Source organism: Prosopis cineraria, unplaced genomic scaffold (assembly GCF_029017545.1).
Source record: "Prosopis cineraria cultivar Desert tree isolate PC_DT_omini unplaced genomic scaffold, ASM2901754v1 PC11, whole genome shotgun sequence".
NCBI lineage: Eukaryota > Viridiplantae > Streptophyta > Magnoliopsida > Fabales > Fabaceae > Prosopis > Prosopis cineraria.
In genome coordinates this window covers 24,666,655-24,691,771 of record NW_026555342.1, presented here as the reverse complement: position 1 = coordinate 24,691,771, position 25,117 = coordinate 24,666,655, and the positions used below count along the sequence as shown (strand labels likewise).

The following is a 25,117-nucleotide window of genomic DNA, read 5'->3' as shown; positions in this document are numbered from 1 at the left end:
CATGTAATTTTGAATTTTCTCATAATGTCTTCGTCGGTCGGAACAGCAAAATTAAAAAAAAAAAAAATGGACCTCGACGACGGAGCGATTTTTGCGCAGTAGCAGCCAACCAAAGCTTGAACACAGCAATTCACACAGCTGATTACTGGTAAGGGCTCAAGACTTCTGAGGTTTTTGTGAGTTCATTTTTACATGAAGGAGATTGAGTCCTTGTGGAACGAAGTGAGGGATCTGAGCTTGGGAAACTCTTGCGGAGTCGAGAGGCTCGAATCCCCTCCGTCCCCACTTCAATTCCTCAGAGACTTCGTCTCTCCTAACAAGCCCTGCATCATTTCCAACGCCATTAACCACTGGCCTGCCCTTTCTTGTTGGACTGACCACTCCTATCTCACGCGCGCTCTTTCTTCCTCCACCGTCTCCCTCCATCTCACTCCCAATGGACGCGCCGATGCAGTCGCCCATTTGTTCTCTTCCTCCGAAACCGAAACCATTGATTCATCTCCCTCGCTCTGCTTTGCCTCCGCACACGTTGAGCGCATGCCTTTTAATAAAGCTCTTTCACTGATCTCTTCTGGGGGTCGAGATTGCTCTTCGAAGATGAGATTTGTTGCCTACGCGCAGCAGCAGAACGATTGTTTTCGGGCAGAGTATTCGGCTCTGGCTGACGATTGCGATCCCCACATTCCATGGGCTACTGAGGCGCTTGGTTGCGTTCCTGAAGCTGTGAATCTCTGGATTGGTAATCAGCACTCTCAGACTTCGTTTCATAAGGATCACTACGAGAATCTCTATGCTGTGGTCACTGGGGAGAAGCATTTTCTGCTCTTGCCCCCAACTGATGTTCATCGCTTGTACATTCGAGAATACCCCGCTTCTCATTATAGATATTCTTGGGTATGCATATACATACATGTTTCTTTTCATTGATTAACTATGTTTTGAAATTTGAATAACTCTTCTTTTTTAATAGTGTTGCTGCTGTTATTGTTATGGCTCGTAGGATTCTGGAGAGTTCACTTTAGAACTTCAGAAGCCAACAAGATATGTACCTTGGTGCAGTGTGAATCCTTATCCTTCTCCAGAGACCAAGGATAATGAAATGTCCAAGTTCCCATTGTATTTCAATGGCCCTGAGCCATTACAATGCACAGTCAAGGCTGGCGAGATTCTCTACTTGTAAGCTTCTGTTGTGTTTTAATCTCCTATTTTTTAGCTATATATGCTTTGTTTCTTTGGTATTAAACTGTGTTCTTATATCAGCTAAGCCTTAGTCATGGAATCTGCATGATATATGTAGAAAATGCACCAATGCAAAGTGCACCCTTAGTTATATGCCACTCCATGATCCGCTAACTTCTAATAATACATTTTTTATTACTCCCTCCCTTTAAAAATACAAGGCATTTTTAGTTTTTCAATGTGTAATTAATGGGTTTTGTGGAAGAAACATTTTTCACTGCATCATTGCACAAGGAATTTCTGAAAAAGTCTTATCATGTGAAGGCCTATAAAATGTGGCAACTTTCATTCTTAAATTTTTCTTCTAGGTTCCAGGACTGTAGAAATGTATTTCCTGGTCCTATTATGAGTTGATAATTTAGTGTCGCTTTTCAAAATCAAGAATTGGATTCTGAAGTGGAGTATTGACATGATACACTCATGACACGAGTGGCTTCCGGATTTTAATCTTAGGAATGTTCATTATGATGTTATTACTCAGTTGAAGTTGCATTTAATTGGTGTAGCTGGAATCACCTATCCTTTAAAACTACAAGTTATTCTTGTGTGCTTGCGCTTGCCTAGAGTCAGTTCCCAAATCCATGTTAGCTTCCCAGCAATTCATGCATTTCACCTTTTTGTTAGTTTATTTTTGAATTTTTTTTTTATATAGCTATTCGACTCGGTCATTGGATTTGCAGGCATTTTCTAAACCTGAGATCTTGTGTGTTATTTCATTTATTAAATTGATAGTGCCATTGCCAAACAAAAAAAAAAAAAAAGTTGAAGGAATGAGTAGGCATGGCAAGACCAAGCACAAGTCAAGTATCTTCCTATTAGGCTTCAACACCAACGTAAAAATTTCTATTAAAGCTCGCACCGAACTTGGATTCTTTGCTTTGTAGATTGTTAAATTGTTGAAGTGAACGATGTAATCCATCATCAGAGCTGAGAATTATGCCATTTGTTAAGCAGATGTTCCATATACGCATCATTAAGAAAGAGCGAGTGAAGTGACCCTATCTAATGGGATAAGATTTGTTGTTATATCATAATGAATGAGCAGGCTGATGCTGATATGATGATCTTGATGCAGGCCCAGTATGTGGTTCCATCATGTGAGGCAGAGTCCAGATGGTAGAGGATGCACTATTGCTGTGAACTATTGTAAGGATAAGATATTCTGTCGATGGATTTCTTATTATCTATCCAGTGTTTATAAAAAGGTCTGATGCATTATTATATTTCTTTTTGCAGGGTATGATATGCAATTTGACATTAAGTACGCTTATTTCAATTTCTTACAATCTCTTCATTACCGATCTGCTCTAAATTCAACGTCAAGTGAGAATTTGCTTGAGGAATCAGATAATGCATAAGACGAGACCCTTGTTCATTTTCTTTTTGGACTTCGAATGGCGAGATGGTCAACAGTTTCTTTTCTCAATTTTGAAAGGAGTATTATGTTTATAATAGGCGAGTTGATGAAACATTGTATCCAAATCCAACAAGGTCATACAATTTTGTAGACGTATTTTTTTTTTTTTAATTTTTATGATGAGATGTAGATTTTGGTTTGGACTCTTGCATCTCCAAGATTATATTCAGTGATGCAGGAATTGGATGTGGTTGTCAATGATATGAAAAGTTTTCATTGAAAACAGAACCATATTATTAACAAATTATTTTTATGATTGAGATAGGCCGAATCAAAATTGAGTTGCTATTGAGTCAAAAATTAAAATAATTTTTTAAAAACCGGATTGGTTTAAATGTAACATAAAAAAGCTTAAAAAATTTAAAGCTAGGCCTACGAAAAATTAACTTTATTTTTGGACTCTTTACGTGTATAATTTTTCTAAAATGATGTGACAATTATATTTTAAAATACAAATGCTTGAGTTTAGTTATGACTGATTCAATCAAGATGCACTTTGATAAGTTATAAAATCATACTCCCTTGATTAAAAAATATAATGTATTTTTTGAAGAGTTGAATATTTAAAAATGTAAGATATTTTTAGTGTTTCGAAGTGTAATTATTTTTTTTTTTCAAAAGTACTCTTATTGATAAATGACTTTATATTTATTATAGAATGTTTAATAAAGGTAAATATAAAAAGATGAAATTAGTTTAAAAATATATAACTACTTTATTGACAAGTGAAATTCAATTAAAAATATTTTATATTTTTGAATAGAGAGAGTAATTAATTTATGGTCATGATGTATTATTTTATCAACAATTAGACATACTAAGTATTTTATATATATATATATATATATATTATATGCATTTAATATAATCATTTTTATTTAATTGTCATAACCGGTTTGATTGTCGATGTCACTGGTTAAACAATAAAAATCAAGACGCACTAACCTTACCACTTTAACATTCAGGCTAACTTTTAAAACATTGTTGTTTTTTGAAATATAATAATTTAGTTATGAAAATGTGTATTTGGTTTGACATTTAGAAAGGGGATCTTCAAATGCATTCTTTCCATGAATAATCTCATCGCTCTCTGGGCAATAAGATAGGCAATGGATTTATTTGCAAATATTATAAGAATCCGTCATTTAAAAAAAAATGATTTATCACAATCATCAATTTAAAATCCCTTATTTTATAGAACAAATTGTTTCAACTTTGAGTTCAAAGACACATACCAGCTCTCTGGAGCCTTCGCCATTATAAATTCAAGTTTGACATTGAATCGCAGAAGGCAAGGATCAACTTCAATGAAATGGGAATGAGAAAAGTAACCAAATTCTTTCTAAGCAAATGATTGCGAAGGTGTGATCCTTCTACCGTTTAACAATGCAAACTCGCAAATTAAAAACTCCATACGGGAATATCATTTTTAATTTGGAAGCCATTTTTTATTTAAAATTTTATTTTATTTGATACAAAATTTTCTTCTTTTTTTTTTAAATATACAAGATTTTATTATTTTTCATTTTATTGTCCTCTACTCAATTTATGATTTAGATATATTAGTTAATAGTTATATCTTTGCTCAAAAAAAAGATATATTAGTTAAATCATGATTGTAATCAGATTAGTAATGATTAAAGTAAATACTTTTTAATTATAAATGGGCTACAATAATTAAGAAGGGTAAAAGAATATTGATTCTTAAACTATAAATTTAAAAGTATCTAAGATTCTAAACTTATTTTTGATATAATATTTTTTTCAACTTTTAAAAATAATATAATCTACTTCATATATTAATAAAAATTAACTTTAATCATTAATTAATAAAAAATAATAAAATACTTCAAAAATTACAAAAAAAATCAATAAAATTTTCTTCATCATTTTCTGTAATTTTTTAAATCCTTGCCTATAATTTTTGAATTCTTTACTATAATTTTTTGGCGCATTTCTGTAACTTTCAAGACCTTTTTTTATTATTTTCTAATAAATTAATGATTAAAATTAACTTTTACTAACAATAAATATCAGATTGCACATTTTTTAAAGTTAGAGGGAAAACATTACACCAAATATAAATTTAGATCCCACACGCTTCTGAACATATAATTTAAGGATTAATTTGCCATTTATCCCAATTAAGAAAGATAACAAATAACAAAAATACAAAACTGATTCCAAATAAAGTAGAAAAATTTAAAATAAAGTGAGCAGAAACGAAAAAAGTCTCATATATTTATGAGACACGATACCCACAACATATATTTTGTAATTTATAGCGCGCGCGCACTCATTTATCCATTATCTTCTCCAATGGTTATTATCTGTAGATATGCATGAATCATAGTTTCGAAACATGATTTGAATTACAAAATTAAAAAAAAAAATTAAGAGACTTTTCGAAACATGATTTGAACCGATTAACTGATTTTCTTGGTTATAACTAATTTTTAGTACTATCCACTCCATTATCCGCATGATGGAAAAAAAAATTGCAAAAAAAGAATAAAAAATAATTTTTATCAATGGAAATAAAATCTGCAATTTTTTATTCTAAATATGATAAAATACTAATAAATAATTATAAAAAACATAATCAAATAGCATATAATTGATTAAAAAAATATATCATGCTTCTATAAATTATAACTAAACTAAACAGGTAATTAGTTAAGAGGAAAATTCTCTATAATGCTATGGGGATTAATTAGTCTAAAAAATGGCTTAGAAGCAAAGGCATAAAATGAATCAAACATTCTTCTTGTGCTGATTAGCCTTTAGTACTTTGACATTACCCGATGATGCCAATTTGGATGGGTTGAGCCAGCAGGACGATGAAGATTTGAGCATAGTTGAGCAGAAGTCACAGAGCGAATGGATGAAGATCCAAAGCGAGCAAAATCGCTCGTTCTCTTGGAATGAAATGATCGGACCGCCTCATTCTTAGCTCCGTAGTTATCTTCATGACAGGATTTCTGAAATACAGGACATGTACACTTGCTTTACAATCTGTGATTAGGGTCAAGAGAAAGATAACATGTAGAACGACTCTGTGCCCTTTTGGTTGTTAGGGAAAAAAAAATGGAATAGAATAGGTTGAAAGAGAATAGTATGAACTACAATAAGGTCAAGAATTGATAGACAAGTGGGAATAATAGAGATCGGAAAGCCATTGAGTGATAGAAAAGTGAAAAGGAGGATTGATGACTTTATTCCAGTGAATCCCGTCAATCTAACTTTCCTCTCTCCATCAATCTATGACATTATTTTAGTCCATTTTATTTTCTATCAACCCATTCCATTTTTAACAACAACCTGTGAGAATTTCTCCTAAGATAATATATATTGCGATTCAAATTATCATGAATTGTTACAAAATACAGCAAGGACATGGCCAGAAACAGCTTTTGATTAGAGTCTATGACATGATATAGAAACTCTGCCCTGACAAATATGATCTACGGCAGTACAAGAGCAGTTCAGGCTATACAGATAAAGGGGAGTGTGAATATTTTATTTAGTAAGTGTAAGGAACTTTTAGCAACTCTGGTAGCATACATTAAAAAAGAACAGTGACCAAAGAGAACATTAATTTGGATAACTATTGATTACCTTTGACCAATTCTTATGATACAAAAAGAATTGCCTATTTTGAATGAGGAAGCAAAACTCTAAGGGGAAAATAGTTTTAACATGAAAAAAGGTAATTTTAGGCAAGATGTAGTGTAGTCATACCAAAGTTCCTGAAAGACGATGCCCTAAACCTTCACCGTGTGCACCTCAGTCATAGAGGAATTAAGGTCTTCTCGAGATTGTGATCTCCTACTCTGCAGACGCATCTGACTTCTGTGAGGAGTCCAGAAGGCACCCATATTACTGCCGTCTGCCTCAGCCATTGATGAAATAAGGTCTTCTCGAGATTGTGATCTCCTGCTCTGCAGACGCATCTGACTTCTGTGAGGAGTCCAGAAGGCACCCATATTACTGCTGTCGAATTGCATCTGCCCTAAATTATTTGATGAATAACTGCGTGAGACATTGCTAGCTGAAGGGTACAAGGAGGCTTCCATAAGTTGGATGCCACTGCTGCCATCACCGAGGCTGGACGCCAAGCCAAACGGTCTTTCTTGTGTCCCTGCAACTGTTGGGCTGAGTGGCATCTTAACTCTTCCATCCCCTGCAATACGAGATAAATTGGACTCAGAACTCAACCATAAAAGAAACATGTCCAGAAAAATGTAAAATTAAATTAGTTACACAAAGACATAACACTTCAAACCATCCAAAAAGATGAACTTGGTAATACATAAACTGAATCAAACATAGTTTAGAGAAATGGTTAATAATCCATGTTCTTGACAACTGAAAGCAAGGTCACACCGTCAATGTCAGCACAGAATGTCAATTATACATGCATAAATCTACCACTTAGCAGTCTATTATAGAATGCAAGCCGTTATCCTAAATCTAGTAGTAAAGACCTTTTGGTATCTTACAGAAGCAATAAACCAACACTTGAATACTGAATAAATACAATTTTATCCAAAGGTGAGGAAAAAAAAAGGTGTATACTTTTGGTATCAAATTTCACTAAATGAGGGTTACTCCATAATAGAATCAACATATTCAAACTCTTATCAATTAATAGAGTAAATAAGTTTGAAATTTAAATTTTCAGGGCACAATTGGCTGGTGTATTCCAGCAGGCCGGAGGTAAAAAGGCTTCAATAGTTACATGGCAAAATATATATATATTAAATAAATAAATATTGGATAGGATAAGTTTTAGGGCTGACTCATCAATCTCATAGTGGCTTTTCCAAATTAGCACATGAGGGCTTAGGAATATTCCAGAATAGAGTTTTATTGTATATGCATTGCAGCTCCAGTGTTTTGGGCCTAGAAAGAAGGGACTATGCAATTGGTGTTACATGGCAGATTACAAATGCAAGATCAATTCAAGTTTTATATGATTGTGGCGTCTAAAGCTAAGGATGAGGTGTTATAGAATTGTGTGGAAGGTGAAGGAGTGACTTACACAAGGAGTATCTCTTTTGTTTTGTTTGTTTGTTTTGGTTTGGGGGGTGGGGATGGGAAGCGTAGTTTATACATGGGAAAATATATACTCCCTAGTCCACAACATAAGAGTTTTTACTTCTACTTGGTCCGCAATAGGAAAATATGTAGTTTTTATAATTTTTTTTTCCAATTATATCCTAACAAATTAACGTAATCAATGAAAGGTATTTTAAAGGAGTCAACTATTCACCCAAAGGTATAATTGTGTGACACAGAATAGGAAAGACTGAATAGCATGCAACATGGGTTCCTGACCTAGGTAATTCTTTAAGCAAAGATTACAACTAAGTAATTTTTTTAAAATGACAAATAAGAACAAAAATAGAGTACTTGTATATCTAGACCATGTAAACATCCTTCCATCCTATTATTAGGTAAAGAGAGGGATTTTAATTAAAGGGAGGGGATGGAAGGAAAGTTTTGATATCTTGTTTATTTTGATTGGAGGAAATGGGAGGGCAGGGTTTTTAATAACCCTTTGTTAGGTTCAAGAGTGGAGAAGAGAGGAGCTAATAATAAGTTAACAATTTTACCCCTATCATTTTGTTTTGATTTACTAATAGAAAAATATTTAAGTTATAATTTCTTATTTTAAGAACGTCAATACTTTCACCTCATATTAATAAATTTTTTTTGAACCAATATATCACTATTGCAATTTATCAATGAGTACCTAATGAAAAAATATTGAAATTTTATACATGAATGAATTATATATTGGATTTTATTAGAAAATAAAATTTATTTTACTATGGGAGAGAAGGAGACAAGAGAAAAGATTAATTATAAACTCAAGTTATCGAGGAGGACCTAAGAGTTGAAGGGTTTCCCCTTGAGTAGGAGTCTGACAGAATATCAACATTGCAATTTTCATAAGAGGTCAGTCAATATTAATTTAGAAGTAAAATTGAAAGATCAAATTATACTTCAAGTAAAAAATTTAGAAATTTGAAAGCTATTATTCAACATGATAGAGAAATTAATGGGGATGTTCCACAAAGAATACAAGTTGGGTGGTTTAATTGGAAAAAAGCAAAGAAGTTATTGGTGATCGAAAAGTACCAAATAAACTTAAAGGGAAGTTTTATTGAATTGTTATAAGACGAGCTATGTTATATGGTAATGAATGTTAGACTTTAAAGGAACAATAGGAACATAAAGTTAAAGTAACAGAGATAAAAATGTTGAAATGGATGTGCGGACATTTACAAAAAGATAAAATCCAAAATGAATATATGGGAAAAAGTGGACATAACATCTATTGAGAGAGAAATGGTAAAAAATTATTTGAGATGGTTTGAACATATTCAGAAAAGGCCGTGAGAGGCATTGGAAAGGAAAGTGAAATGAATAATTTTAAGCCCTATAAAGACAGTAGATGAAAACCAAAGAAAAACACTAATGAAAGTTGTTAAAACGAGATCTCTTAGTTAACAATATTCCTAAAAACTTGGTTGATAATAGAGCATAATGGCATTGTGTAATTTATGTAGCCGACTCCACCTAATTTTTTGTTGTTCAAAAGAGGAAAAAGAGGGACTCCCTCCCCATTTTTGAACCAAACAACGGGCTTTTTTCCCTCAATAACATTTTTTACCAACCAAAACAAGGGGAGGAGAAGCCAAGACGACCCAACCAAACAAAACCTTAAATCAAGAATCTAAATCATAAAAGGTGAAACTGATTAGTTTTTCCTTTTCCCTAGCTCCTTCCCTCCCCTGTAATTGGTGGCCATAAGACTGCTATGAATTTTAGGAAAAGATCAATGAAGCTGCAAATTTAAAATGTACTTGTTATAGGGAGAGCACAAGAAAATACCAAGAGATACAGGTACATAGTTATTTTAGGCCATGGAAAGTCCATGAGCTTGTATTAAAGCATCATCAGAAGTCATTAGTTGTGAAAATAACTTACCAGAATTGATAGGACTCCAGCGTTTAAATCGAAAAGGTGAAGGGATATTAAGAACGGATGCATTGGACACACTGTTATGCCTGAAAAGGGGAAGATATGACCTCCGAAAGAATCTTGGCATCCAACTACCAGCAAAAGATAACGCACAAAGAAGGAGAATCAGAGAAAGTAACATAATGGGAATAAGAATAATAGGATTTATCTTCATCTGGATTATGTCAAAACCACGAAGCCCAAATCTAGTGGAAAAGGCCTTCCCAGCTTCCAACAAAGCAACCCCTAGTGTCCAAGTGATAGATCCAGAGCCAACAGTTATGTGGTTATCCATGATATGCAAACCCTCTCTGAGCAGGGATGTAATATATGGCGCCCTAAAGCAATACTGCTCAATGAAAGGCTGCGGAGCAACACTTTTCTTTGCAACCTCCCATCTCTTTTCACAGAAATCCTTACCTTTTTCCAATACATCATCGAGTGTGGCTTCAGCAGTCAGGTTAAAAAATCGGTACACAACAAAAAATCCAGAAATCACATAAAAGTGGCCATATGGGCGAGGGAGATTATCACTAAGCGCACATGGATGCACTTCACAATCAAGTCCTGGACTGAGATTGGACCATTCAGACAAATTGACAGTAATTTTTGCAAGTGCACTACATTCTTGCCAATTTGGATCGCCAGTAAGCATCACAGGAGTTCCTGACTCTCCTTTTTTACCCAATTTTTTTCCATTAATCAAATGGCTTTCGCTTTTGTTGTTATTGGAAGAACAACGAGAGCACACATACTGCTCCTTGTAACCAGATTGCAAGCAAGGATGTTTAAGTTCTAACTTCCTATTGGTTAGATCTGCACTGGTGGATCCAAACTTTTTCTTATAAAGATGAACAACAGATTTAGAAAATGCCTCATTCAAACCATAGCCTGCTAGAGAATATGCGGTGAGATGATGGTTTACTGATCCAATCCTAACAAATAAGCTAGTTTCACTATTCAGTTGTTGATCACTCTCAAATGTAACCTGTAACGATGAGCCACCCAAGTCAAGCGCACCATATGTTGCTTGTCTTGGTCTGACACCCAAGATGCCACTATGATAATTAAGGGCTATCCATCCATAGTAAGCTTCTTCGGTACCACTAATAATCTTAACCCAATCCTTTTTGCACAAGAAAGGAGAACCCTTCAGTATAGACAATGCATTATCCAGCAGCCATTTTGAGTCAGCATTTGGAAGCCTCCGGACACCAGCAGTAGCATAAAGGAACAGAGAAGTGCTCTTGTGAGCATGCTCTGGTATTTGCTTCTTTGCCCATTTAATGAGAGGTTTTAATGCTGCCTCCAAGCCAGACTTATTATGCACCAACTTATCAAGCCCGGGTTCAGTTTCCATTCTATCATAAGCACGCCCACTGTTAGATTTCTTCCGCAGACTATCTCCAAATGATTTGATAGTGATTGGAAGATTGCTATGCTCCTTGTGTTTAATGGAAGCCTGGTATACATAAATTCGGGTCCCGGTACTCCCACAATCAAGTACAACATAATATTTTCCTGATCCTTGATTCCAATAAGAAAATATAAGCATGGATATCATGTAAATTAGAAAAAGAAAGAATATAATGCAGAGTGAAAGTGTGATCACTCGGACCCATTTCTTGCGAGCAGATGGGCTTCCCACTTGAACCGGCTTCGCCTTAGAGAAACTGGCACCAGCATTTTCTCTCTGCAGAAGAAATGGTGGCTGCCTCAAATCATGCACATCCATAGGCAACCCTATACTACACTCAGTGGGGGCATCCGCCCCCACTGAAATCTTTGACATATGCATAGTTGATATAACACCCTTCAAACTTTTGTTCCAGATACTTTGACAGAGATGCCTTAGTAAGCCAATTGATTCAGGCAACTCCAAGCCATGTAAATTGTTAGCCACAAATTGAGCCAAGTCATTCACCAGATCTGCATCACAAATGCCTTGAGAATTTTCTAAATTGATGATAATATAAAGAGATTGATAAACAGAATGCCAATACACAACAAATCCAAAATTGCACAACAAAACAATCCAAAGCATACAAGTCGCTAGTAATCAAAATGAAGAGGGCAGAAGTATAATAGCCGATTACACACCATTGAATCAAAAACTAGTAATCAAGTTTTTTTTTTCATAAAAAAAGAAAAAGTAAACTCTATCTTTATTCAAAAGCGTCAATATTCAAACGATTACACGACCAGATTCAAAGCCAAATTCAAATTAAAAGGTTAAAACAAAGCAAGAAACAATGCGACCGCGTCCGACACTGGGTTGACAACCACGCAGGAAACAGATGACACGGGGAACAAATTCAAGTCTAGATTCAAGGCCCGATTGAACAAATCAATCTCACCGGATTTTGGAAGTGGACAAAGCCCTAGGGTTCGAACTTTCTTCAATAGTTACCGGAGAACAACCACGCATGGCTGACAGCGGTGGACGGCATCCGTCGGCGAGCTCGCCCAAGTGTCGAATGCTGATTCGTCGACGAAGAAAAATGCATCCGCGAATACCCGATCCCTTAGCTTTTGTTTTCTGTATGTACAGTGACTCAGCAGACATGGTATTGTCGTTTTGTAAACCATGCGCTGCATTTTTTGTTGGAACTTCTTTTGAGTAATTTACTCATTTCACATTAGAAAAGAAAAATTAGAGCGGTAATTTAAACCAACTAAAATAAGTTTGAAAAAATTGAAACTGACTCGATAAAATACAATTTTTTTTTCAATGCTTGAACTTATTCAAACCAAGTCTAATCGAGCTTAATTCAAATAAATGAACGACAAATTATTTTTTTAAGAAATATAAAACATATTGATAATAATTTATTCTTTATATTTTTGTTCATTTTATTTTTGTTGCCAAAGTTTATTTTATATTTAAAAATTATATATTTTAATGAATTATTATAGATATTTTGTTAAAAAAAACTAAAAAATATTCACATTTTTATATTTTTAATCTATAAAAATATCTCAAAATAATATTTAAAATGTATTTTAATTTTGATTTTTGAAGTTCAATGTCCAAAACCTTTTTTTAGTCTTCTACATTTTTTAAGTATCCCAAAAAGTATATTTTATATATTTGATAAAATAAAAATAAATTTCAAGTAAAAATTAAAATTTGTTAAAAAGTAAAATATTTTTTGATAATTTAAATATTCAAGGCAGTCTGAAAAAGCTCAAAACAAGAAGAGGTTAATACTGAGCTTAGTAATTTAAGCTTGTTTATAATTTTGGGCTTGTTCAAGCCTATCAATATAAATCTACCTTGTCTAAGTTATCTACTTTTGAAAAATGCACAGACAAATTGTGTTTTGTCAGGTAATAATTAATTTTAATATGATGTAAATAATAAATTCATTTTATTAATTTATATTATAAAAATATTGTTATCTTTTTTATATTTTAAATTTTTATAATTATTTAATATTTAATACTCTTAAATAGAATTTTAACATTGCCAAGTCTAATTAAAAGTAGTTCTTGAAGCCTTTTTTTATACTCTACACTTCCTTGCTACATAATATATAAAAAAAATCATTTCATACCAAATAATATTTTATAATAATTTTACTTAAATTTTTAGTGTACAAATGTATTGTTGAAATCATTTTTACTTTTTCTCTCGTTATATTATTCTTTTTCCACTTCACATTCCTTTAAAAAAAATTCAACAAATTAAACGGGACATTAATATTTTATTATATTGAATTTGAAGGCAGCAGCAAAATTGATTAAATATTAAAACAGACACCCATATATATATAATAGCAGTATTTAAAGTAAAAGAGGAAATAAATTTAAAATGGAATAAATCATATAAATAGAAATACTTATTTATGATTCTTTTGAAATTCATGATTATATAATAAATAAAAAATTAATTTTAAACTAGATTAAGTGCCTTGTAAAGTAACAATTATATAAAAGAAATGTTTTATCTATTTCATTCTATAAATACTTTTAATCTCAATCACATTGTTCAAATCATTATTTGTGAATATTAAAAGTTAAGTCACTGTCTTTGTTTTGTATATTTTAATATTTAAATTAATGTTTTCACTTTTTTTTGGATAAAACAATGTTTTCATTTTTATCATAATAGTATTATGCATATTGTAATGTTTTTAATGTTGAGAAAAATTAGTGTTATAAGGTGAGCTTTGATATCACCAATTATGCTCTGATATCATTTTTTAAATTAGTAGAGATTATGAATTCAAACCCTTATAATATGTTTGATTTATTAAAAAAAGTAATATATAAAATAAAAATAAAAATAAAATTATTACATGAAATGTAATCAAAATATCAAAATACAAAATAGAATTAATACTTACAAATATGAAGGTTGAATCATTATCTTAAAGATCTTAGAGATTTTTGTTCAAGAATGCATAAAGCCCATAATTACAAAGCATATGAATACAATCAAAAATTATCTCTATGAATTCACGAGATGAAAATCACCATAGACGACTGTCATAATCATGGTGAAGGACAAACATGTGGATTTTACATATCTCATCCAAATACTTGTACATTTCAAATCAAGATCCAAGGTACCAATCCGTGTATTCTTTTCATGGGAATGAACCATAAACAAATAAAAATAATATATGGAATAAACCTCGGCACCTTTGGATTGGAAATAGTTGAAACTCGTGGATTTTTTAGGATTAATATATAGTTTGAACTTTAAACTAAAAATCTAGAAATGATTTAAACCCTAAATTTTTAAAATATATATTTTAAACCTTAAACAATTAAAATGTACATTTTAAACCCTAAATTAAAAAGTTTAGGGTTTAAATTGCCCTGGACTTATAGTTTAAAATTTAAATTGTATATTAACCTTATTTTTTATCTTGTTAATAAAGTCATCATCAAGAAAATTTTAAATATGTAAAAAATTGAACACATACACCCATAGGCACTTAGTTAAGTATTGATCCATAGATAGTAAAGTATTTATAGAATCTTGACTATGATGCAGAGGTATTATACGTGATTCAGGTGTAATATATAATATATAATTGATAAATTAATATTTTTATTTTTGAAAAAAATATAGGATGCATGCATATATATTCATAAAAATGCATAAAACACAATAAAAATACGATAATCATCTGCAAGAAATATAGCTTCTATATTTGGCTTATCAAGAGATAAGTTCATTGCTTCCAAAATTCAAGTCCTATCAAAGTTGTCTCATTCATCAAGTCTAATATTTTATTTTAAAAAAATTATAAAAAGATATTAGAAATAAAAAGGATTAATATTGCAATCATTGACAAAATTTAATTTCTTTTATCTTCAAAGTATTATCATTAAAATAGTGACTCATAATCTTGAATGGATATATATCACAATATTGGAAAAAAAATATAATTAAAATAATAATATTTCAATAATCTATAGACACACATCGAAGAAGTATTAGCATGTATTAATATCAAATAAAATACCGATATGAATATGTTGAGCAATTTGAAATGACAGTACTTCATATTCTTTTAAACCTCAAAAGTTTTAAGATATTAACTAAAATTAGTGTGAGGGATAAAAACTTTCATTACTTAAGCTATTATGATCATGGGTTCGAATTCCAACCTTTTTATGTGTAGTGATTTAGTTGAGAAAGATCTATCCATTACTCTTAATACCCAAGGTGTGACATTAATTTTCTAAATCTTTAAACTTAACAAAATATGTGGAGCTACGATGGTAGAACAAAATAAAATCAAATTAAATTGCAATACGGTAGAGTAGTTTAAAACTAATAATTAGACTAATCATAATAGAAAAGAACATGATTTATAATTTAAAAAATCTATTGTAACATCCCAAAATTCAAGGACATACCCACATTATGCAAAGAGGGGGCCGTTGCCCCCATTGAAAAAGAAAATATTTTATCTAAGTTCAATCTAAAATTACATTTGCCCCCTTTAAAATTATAATTGCCCCTCTAAAAATTTAATTTCTCCACACTCTCTTTAAAATTACCAAGCATATATATTTAAAAATATTGTTTACTCTTATATTTATTATAAAAATAAATGTATGATGTAGAAGGCATTAATATATATTTTTAAACTTCTCATACAATTTATTTATATATTATTTTAATTAATATTTAAAATTGTATTTTTTTTCAAAAATATTAATACTAATATTTAATATAAATTTTGCCCCTTCTAGTAAAATTTTCTGGGTCCACCACTATCAAAATTTATTTAAGGATTTAAATTAATTAACGAGGTGATTTAATCAATTGAATGAGATTAGTTAAGAGTTAATAGTTGGGTATGATGATGGTCACTACGCCATAGTTAAATAAAATCAAACACACTTATAAATGATCAACCATAGTAAAAAAAAAGGCAAAAGTAACAATTAACACTTATTATGGTTGAAATTGAAAAACTATGATAATGTACCCTTATCATGGTAGATAGAAAAATTCTCAATAAAACATTTTACAAAATATAATCCTTTTAAAAACTCATTTGAATCCCACTAAAAACCTATACAGGTTATTAAACACAACAAGGCACAACGAAAATAAGTGAATTAAGGCATTTAAAGCCCAATAACTCATAAACATAACTAAAAGCCCACCATCTATATAGCACAATTTACTAAACACTTATTAAGAAACTGTTTAATGGAAAACTGTTTAATAGTCTTTAAAATTACTCAACGGTTATTTAAAACAACCATTGAGTAGTTGTTTGGATTTTTTTTTATTTAGAAAACATTGAGACTATTTAACGGTTGCTTCACAAAATCATTTAATAGTCAAAAACTATTCAACAGTTATTTTAAAATAATCGTTGAGTAATTTGTTTTAAAATTTTCAAAAACCCATTTGATTCCTTTGAGATATTATAGATTTCGCCCATGTTCTTTATTCTCTCTCTCTCTAGACCTTATGACCTCTATCGAGAAGTTGTTTCTAGCTATTTCCTACCCATTTCCATTGTTGAACACTATCATTGTGGTCGTGGATGAGCTCTAAAGCCTTCGTCATTGTCTTCAAGCGTGTGACTATCGTCGTCGGCGTTGTGGGTCTTGTGTCATTATTTGAGTGGATTTTGTCCCTTCATCTTCCTCCCCCATTCCTCTTTTGGTTGCTTAGGGTACCTCCATTGCACATTTGGGTTTCCCTCTCCTATTCAACAGACGTCAAATTTCATTTTTTTTAATAATTTATGTGTGTGTGTGTGTATAATATAGATTATTATTGAATGGGTTTTAGTTTATTGGTGGGTTTTGTTCTAGAATTTGGATTAAATGGGTTGGTTGAATGATTTTTTATTTTAAATTTTTTCAATGTATGAATTTTGAATGAATGGAATTGGTTTTGTGAATTTTGTTATGATATTGTTGAATTTTTAGAAGAAGGCGTTAAACTTGGAAAATGCTCAATTTTATGTCATTATGTTGCTAATTTTTTTTTCCAAATTTTAGGTTCACCCTTATATAATTGTTGAAGGGAAATGCTCTATGCTATGTGCTTGAATTTATTGATATATATATAATGCTCAATTGTTTAATGAAAATTTTATTTAGTTTTGCCCTTATTTATATAATTGTTGATATATATAATGTAACACACTAAATTTTTTTTAAAATAATTTAACTCAATCATAGTTGGGTTACAGCCACCCAACACATTTTATATCAATAATTTTAATATAAAAATATTTTATAATTAGCTTCAACTCACACAATACAACATTTCAGCTAAATTTTTACCTCCCACATGCCATTAGGCTAAATCATATTTGTCCATCTTTATGCTCCCAACAAGTAAACTAAATTATATTTGTCCATCCTTATACTCCCAACAAGTAAAATAACTAATTTAGTAAATTTTTAAAACAAGCCAGTTATTTGGCCTCATAATCATGCCATTTTAACCAATCCAAAGTAAACCAAATATTAAAATTACAATCATTCAAAGTGTACCAAAAATAAAAATAGTTTGAAAGACATGATTACATTTATATATTCATATAATTGTCAATAAACAAAAAGTCCTAATATTGATAATATAACACATTATAAATCATAAATCAAATACCCAAAAGAGACAGTGGATCTATGCCACTAAGCCTCTGGGACTCCTCCACGTGTTACTCGTGGCTCTTCTCCTGAAAATTGTTAACCACATAATGAAACTCAAAAGTCTCAGTAACCAAAGTCAATTTATAATAGTGTGTACAAATAGTTAAGTGTGTGCTTACTAAGTGAGAACCAAAAATAATATAATTCCAATAAAATATAAGAAATATTACAATACACACAAACAACTATCCTTATATCCCTCCATTAACCTCGAGCCGTAGTCCTCACTTGATGCTAAATTACTCGGCAAAATGTAAATAGCTCGAGCCCTTACAAACCACCTATTGAGCTCCAATAGGGGCGTACCACGTGGCACATAAATACAACAACAATAGCAAGTCTCCCAACACCTCCCACAATAATCAAACAAATTCATAATAATATTTTACAATTATACAATATTACAAAATTCATAATTTTCTCAATAATCACTCAATTAACATGAAGTAACACTAATCACAAATTAAAAGTATGGTTACCTTGTGACTTTTTCAATAAATTATTCCTTACAATTTCTCTCCCACCACAATCTTCACTAATAACACAATCTACAAATAACATATTATTTATAAATATTAATTTCAATTATTGAAATTAATAAAATAATTCTAATAATAGAATTAAAAAATATAACATAATTCCTAATCTCAATCTTAATACAAATTTAGAGTTAATACTATTAAGTAAAATTTTTAACTCCTCTTTTACTCATCAATAAACATTAATAATCTAAAAATCAAATTTTAAACTAATTTCTATTATCAAATTTTTTTTTTATTTTATAAATTCGCACCTAAAATACTCAAAAATTAAAAATTGAGTTTCTAGCTTAGAATCATAATCCTATAGCCATAATAATTCATTTCTCATCCCAAATAATCATCTAAACCTCAATAAATCAACATATATTTTCAGATTTAGTTTAGAATTTAATCCATAAGCCACAAATTCAAATATCATCAATAAATTTATACTCTAGAACATTTATTATACTACTAACAACCTCAAAAATCATATTTATTCAACATAAATTTATCGTTCTTCCAAATCCTAAATTTTCTACCACCATAAACTCAGAAACCAAAGAGGAAGGATCACTAAGAAAAATTTTTAGAACACATACTTAATCTTAAAAAGCTTGAAATCACACCCTAAATATCTTATTAAAAACTCTTACCTTAAAACCCAGCACCGACAAACTTGTGCACTGTTGCCCCCTTTGTTCGCGCACGAAGAGAAATGAAAAAGGAAGGAGAAATGAAGAAATGAAGAAGGAGAGATGGCTTTTTAAAAAAAAAAATACTGTGAGTCCCATATTTTTTTTATTTACTCTTTCCTCTCTCTTCTTTTTTTTTTTATTATTATATAAACATAATCATTGCACCGGGAGAGCACCGAAAGTTCACTTCTTCTTCCCTTTTTTTTATTCATACCTTTCTCTTTTTTTAATAATAATAATAATTTAATAATATATATTTTTTAATTAATTAATTAATTTAATTTTTTTTTAAAAAAATTTAATTTAGAATTATATTCTAAGTTAGATTTAATAATTATTTTTTACTAATTTGCTTACCTCTAAATATTTTTTAAAATTTCTATTAACCTAAATTAACTATTAAAATTTAAATTGGGATGTTACATATAATATGCTTGAATTTTTTGAAATTTTCCTGTTGATATATAGAGAGCACAAGGCTTGAGGAATATTGGTTTCAAGCCATTATACTGCTAAAATATTTTTAAATTTTTGTTTTACAATTATGTAGAACTGCTTTAAGCTTTGTTTGAAATTCTTTGAAATAGTTAATCATTTTGTTTGATTAGACAAAATTAGTATAAATAGAGAGTGTAAGGCTCAAGGAGCATCGGTTTTAAGCCGGAATGCTATCAAAATGTTATCAAATTTTTATTTTACAATTATGTTGAACTACTTTAAGTTTTGTTTGAAGTTCTTTGAAACAGTCAATAATTTTGTTTGATTAAACAAAATTAGTATAAATAAAGAACACAAGGCTAGGGGAACACCAATTTTAAATTTTTATGCTATCAAAATCTTTTCAAATTTTTGTTTTGCAATTGTGTAGAACAACTTTAAGCTTTGTTTGAAATTTTTTGTAGTTAATCATTTTATTTGATTAAACAAGGGCGTCATGGATAAGAAGTGGATGTTTTCCAACTGCCTATTTAAAGAATATTGGAATGGGTTGATAGACTTTAATAAGCTTAGAGTAAATAATGCGAAAAATTGTGGGTAAATTGTTTGCTCTTATTAAAGTCGTGGCAATGTGAAGTCAATTTCTCTTGAAACCTGTAAACTTTACTTGTTTAAGTATGGGTTTTATTAGAGTTACAAGTATTGGATAAAGCATGAGAAGACACCTAAAGATGCGAATAATAGTAGTCAAGGGCATATGAAAAGTTGTTCATCATCACCATATTTTGACACAAGTGCATAAGGGGCTGATTGTCTTGAAGAATTGGTTGATGTAATGGACAATGAACTCGAGAATATAGCTAGTTGTTATTGCAGATAATATTGCTAGGACGCATATTGTGACATGTATACTCATGCTCAAATAGAAGAAGTCCTTAAAGAGTTAGCACATAGTATTTTTCAAGCATGGTTTAGTTTTAACAACCAGCAGCAATGATAGTAAAGAAATAATAGTATTTATTTAAAGTTCACATAGATGATAGTTACTTTGTCCATTCAAAAATGTAAATCATTTTTTGAGGAGTTAGATGTTCAAAAACATAAGGTATTTTTAATCTTTCAAGGTATAATCATTGCTTTTTTTAAAAGTGTCCCTATTAATAATGACTTTATATTTATTATAGGGTGTTTAATAGTGGTAAATATAAAAAGTTAGGATTAGTTTAAAAGTACGTAACTATTTTATTGAGGGGTAAGATTCAGTTGAAAATGCATTACATTTTTGAATGGAGGGAGCATATACTTAACCAATTTTTTGGATTTTAAGCTTTATATTTTAACCATTACTTAGTTTAACTTAAGCAACTTCAAGTTGTATATAGTTTGTGTAGGAATTCATTGTATATTCATGTGTGTGTGTGTGTGTAATTATTATTGGCTAGAATTTCTTTTTGGGTACTGGAATATAATTTTGTAATTTACAATGGAGGGGATTGCTAAAAATACAACCCCTTATTTTAAAAAATTTTGTCATAATATTCAATAGTTATAAGAAAAAATCATTGAATGTTATGACTAAATCTATAGTGTAAACTATTCAATAGTTGTATGGATACAATTGCTGAATAGTACCAGAATATTTAACAGTTCTAGAGTCATAACTATTGAATATTAGGAAAATATTCAACAGTTCTAAACTTAGAACTGTTGAATATTCTCTTGCAAATTCTCATCTACATAATACAAACGTTTATTCAATGGTTTTGGGTTAAAAAGCCATTGAATAAAGGAATAATATTCAATAATTTTTTATCATTGAATAAAGGATCCTAGAATATTCGGTGTCAAATTACTTAACAATTCATAACCATTAAATATTAGCAAAAATAATTGTTTTATACTCACTTTTAGGTAGTAGTGCATATAATTTCATGTTACAATTCCAACCCCATTTCCTTTCTTCATTTTTTTTTATCAAATCCATATCCAAAATATTAATCATTTCCATAACAATGAGTATAAATATCATCCAATCCAAAATGCAAGTCACATGTACCATGGCCTCAAGCAATTTACCAGTACTCTCCAATATCATAGAATAAATAGTATATACTCCCTCCGTTCAAAAATGTAAGACATATTTTGAGAAGTTGAATGTTAAAAATGTAAGGCATTTTTAGTCTTTCGAGGTGTAATCATTTTCTTTTTTTTTCAAAAGTATCCCGATTAATAATGACTTTATATTTATTATGGGGTGTTTAATAGGGATAAATATAGAAAGATTTGGTTAGTTGGTAAGTAGGTAACTACTTTATTTAAGGGTGATATTCAGTTAAAAATGCCTTACATTTTTTAATGGAGGGAGTAATAAAAAGTCAACAAGCATGAACATGTTCCTAATGGGTAATATACAATTATCCAACACATGAATTAAAACCAGGAGGCAATTAGTAGCATCAACCCTTATATGTCTTTCCTTTATGACCATTAGACTCTTCACCTACAAATATTAATAAACAGCGAGGTGAGACAATAGATAATTTAAAACAGTATGCAGGAATGAATTACAAGTAATAAAGTAGAGAATAAATTGATCAACAATAATAATCATAATAAATATGCATGATAATTTATACCAAGCTATCTAATTGAGATATGTAGCCCAGCCAAAGGCTACAATGCTCATAATCAAACCATAAATTCCCTCTCATATTGTAACATCCCAATTTTTAATTCTCTGAATAATTAAATTTAATTATGGTAATTAAGTAAATTAAAGTGATGTGTGGCCAAAGAGGTCTAACAACTATATTTGATGGTATTTCAGCCCTACTGTGGGTATCAAGGCGGGCCACTCGGGCATCGAAAGGAGAAGAAAAAGAAGAGTTGAAGTTGATGTGTCACACGCAGCAGTACGTAGATCATCCACCATGCCACATAGCCATCTCTGAGAGAGGGAGGACCTCTCTATGCCATGCGCCGCAACGCGTTGTGCGTCTGCCGTGACGTATGGCCATTTTCTGTACTTTATTAGACGCAAATTGAGACAAAAAAAGAAAGAAAAGAAAGGAGAGAAAGGAGAGGCATGCTAAAGCTCTGCTAGAGTTGGCTTGGGGATTACTTTGAGAGTATTTGAAGGCTACAAACACCCAAGGAAAGTATCATACCCATTAATCTTCACTTTTCTTCCACATTTATGAGTTTATGGTTAGGGTTTGATAGTGAAAGTGGGATTTCAGTCCATATAAGTTATGGGTCTAAATTTGTTAATTCAAATGGAGTTAATAGGGGTAGATTAGAGTATTTAAACTTAGGTATGATGAGTTTTAGTGTTTTGGGTCAGTAGGCACCATGAATACCCAAAAATCCCATTTATTATGGGTGGTTGGAAGTTTGTGATGCCATAAATGGGGATTTAATGACTCATTAATGTTATTGAGAGCTAAAGGTAATTATTAAACCCAATGGTTTGGCTCTACCTCTTGTAAAGTGAAGGTTGGGCAATTTAGAAGTAGAGATTAAGGGTTTCAAATGGTTGAATTTGTTATATTGATGGAATTCAAATTGGTTAGTTGTAGCTTTGGCTCTTGGCCACCTATTGGAGTGGAAATTCAAGATTGGAAGCTAGTTAATTGAGGGGTAAACCTTTAATCTCTCAAAGATTTAAGATAATCAGGGGGAAACTCTACTTTAGGTAGTTGTATGTTAAATTAATGGTTAATTAGTTGTTGAGTGTGAGATTCTGAATGTTACATGCATGAAATTGGTTGTTTAAGTAAGAATTATATATTAGCTTCTTTAAGTGCATGAAAAAGCTATTTTTGGGCTTGAAAATACAAGTGCAAAGTTAAGAGAATTTTATTATGAATGTGCCTATATTTTTAAGAAATGAATGTGATGATGCGTAAAAATAGTTTTATGTTAATAAGAAAAGAATTTTTGAGAAAAGATGAGAATACACACTTAGGTAGCGCAAAGTCGTAAGGCCAACGTGATTGTTGTAATAGTGAGTATTTGAAAGTGAAGAGTAAGAGCAGGTGAGTATGGTTTATGGCATGATCAGTGGAGGGAGTTTGCCTACGGATTTGGGAGTAGAGAAAATCTACATGGTAATTAAGGTACCCTCCGGTGCACGGAGGCTACAACCTTATCCCATTGTTTGTCGAGGGATTAGAACCTAGCTATCTCCACCGATTCAATGAGGAGAATAGCCTAGGGTATGAGATACCCCAGGGATTTGAGAATGGGGGAAGCTGTGGTCTGAAAGTGAGTCCTGTGATCTTTGACCGGGTTACACCTTACAATTGGTGAGTTTGGGTAGTCCAGTCACACAGACGGAGCCTTAATCTATGTTATAGCCTACAGTTTTAGTCTGAGGAAATAAGGAGGGTATAAAGTTGGTTGATCATTACCTAAGTGAATACATGACGTGTCACACGTGCTAAGTAGTGGCAAGTCACAAGAGTATGGGTCTTGTCTCATAAATGAGAATATGGAGACAATGCATCTGGCTATGTGAGTAATGAAGCTATAGTGTGATAAGTGATAAAATGTGATATACGGGTGTATGTTTTATAAATTTGATCTCCTTGTGCATGTTTTTGCTTTATAATTGATATATAACTGCATAGGGTAGGTTTAACCTTGGTTACTGAGTGGCTTGACTTACCCCTCTTACTTAATACTTTTCAGGCTCCAGCTCTGGTGTTGAGAGGGAGAAGACTAAAGAGGTGGAGAATTAGTACACTCCTTCTTATATTCCTTTAGTTTTGATGTAGTTGTGTAATAGCATATGTTTGTCAATTCTAGAATGCATACTACCCATACTTGTACTATTTTAGTTTAGAAATGTTAAAATTGTATTTTAGGCCCTTAGCCTTTTTGTATTTTTGTCATATATATGTTCATAGGGCCAAAATACTAGTGCAAGTGTAGAAGTAAAGTTTGAGCATGTTTTGAATGCTTTGAGTTTAATACAATGCTATTTTACCTCCCCTTTTATTTTTAATAAATTGGGATTGAGGAGTGAATTTTTGTTATAATGATATTTCGATGCTTGTGACGTGTTGTACTGGTAGTCCTAGGTCCATTAGACATAGTGCAGGCGTTAGAAAATGCTTTTGGCACTTGTTGAGGGTCTTGGACACCCATTTTATGTAAAAGTGTTAAAAAGTAGTTAAAATATGTTTAGGTGTCTAACTTTCTAGTGTGATATGTTTTGGAAGTGAAACCTATGCCATTAGCTAGTACAGGAAAAAGGGCTTTTCATAGATACCTAGATCACGTTATTCGGACATCGGATGGAGAATTGGGGTGAGTCAAAAGTTTCCTAATTTTGCTGTCAAATTGATAGCAGAACCAGTGGATTTTCATGCAACACGCTGTGGCGCGTGGCACAGAGAGTAACATGCCATGGCGCAGAGTGTGCCCGTCGCGATGCACTACTCTGTTTTTCAGCACATAACTTATTCTTCACCGTTTTCGACTTCTTTTACTCCTCTGAGGTATCTCATGCTTTCAAAACTTATTTTTACTCTGATATGAAAGATTTTTATTGATGCTATCTTGTTTCTATTTAGAAAAAAAACTTGAGATCTCTTATTTTTGAATTAAAAACTTGGTAA

General features: G+C 31.3%; 2 protein-coding genes across 4 annotated transcripts; one reads left to right on the top strand and one right to left on the bottom strand.

Moving 5' to 3' along the window:
- The first annotated feature begins 76 nt into the window (after positions 1-76).
- Positions 77-2,814, top strand: LOC129287005 (lysine-specific demethylase JMJ32). 2 transcript variants are annotated; one of them, XM_054923130.1, is made up of 4 exons: positions 77-894; positions 1,001-1,176; positions 2,315-2,385; positions 2,476-2,814. In XM_054923130.1, exons 1-4 carry the CDS (start codon positions 193-195, stop codon positions 2,595-2,597), a joined length of 1,071 nt encoding a protein of 356 aa, XP_054779105.1. In that variant the 5' UTR covers positions 77-192; the 3' UTR covers positions 2,598-2,814. The 2 variants fall into 2 exon arrangements, with proteins under 2 accessions (XP_054779105.1, XP_054779106.1); XM_054923131.1 differs by lacking the exon at positions 2,476-2,814 and having other exon boundaries at positions 2,285-2,385.
- A 2,459-nt stretch (positions 2,815-5,273) lies between these two features.
- LOC129286808 (probable apyrase 7) lies at positions 5,274-12,238 on the bottom strand. 2 transcript variants are annotated; one of them, XM_054922859.1, is made up of 4 exons: positions 12,046-12,238; positions 9,656-11,617; positions 6,398-6,839; positions 5,274-5,637 (listed from the first exon to the last, which is right to left on the bottom strand). In XM_054922859.1, the coding sequence occupies exons 2-3, from the start codon at positions 11,484-11,486 to the stop codon at positions 6,421-6,423; spliced, it is 2,250 nt and encodes a 749-aa protein (XP_054778834.1). In that variant the 5' UTR covers positions 11,487-11,617; positions 12,046-12,238; the 3' UTR covers positions 5,274-5,637; positions 6,398-6,420. The 2 variants fall into 2 exon arrangements, with proteins under 2 accessions (XP_054778834.1, XP_054778835.1); XM_054922860.1 differs by lacking the exon at positions 12,046-12,238 and having other exon boundaries at positions 9,656-11,632.
- Between the last annotated feature and the right edge of the window lie 12,879 nt (positions 12,239-25,117).

Excerpts from the sequence above, each read along its gene's own strand:
- LOC129287005 (XM_054923130.1), top strand. The coding sequence starts at position 193 with ATGAAGGAGATTGAGTCCTTGTGGAACGAAGTGAGGGATCTGAGCTTG. Across the intron at positions 1,177-2,314 it reads GCTGGCGAGATTCTCTACTT|GCCCAGTATGTGGTTCCATC; the intron begins GTAAGCTTCTGT and ends ATCTTGATGCAG. Across the intron at positions 2,386-2,475 it reads CACTATTGCTGTGAACTATT|GGTATGATATGCAATTTGAC; the intron begins GTAAGGATAAGA and ends TTCTTTTTGCAG.
- LOC129286808 (XM_054922859.1), bottom strand. The coding sequence starts at position 11,486 with ATGCATATGTCAAAGATTTCAGTGGGGGCGGATGCCCCCACTGAGTGT. Across the intron at positions 6,840-9,655 it reads CTGGAGTCCTATCAATTCTG|GGGATGGAAGAGTTAAGATG; the intron begins GTAAGTTATTTT and ends CTCGTATTGCAG.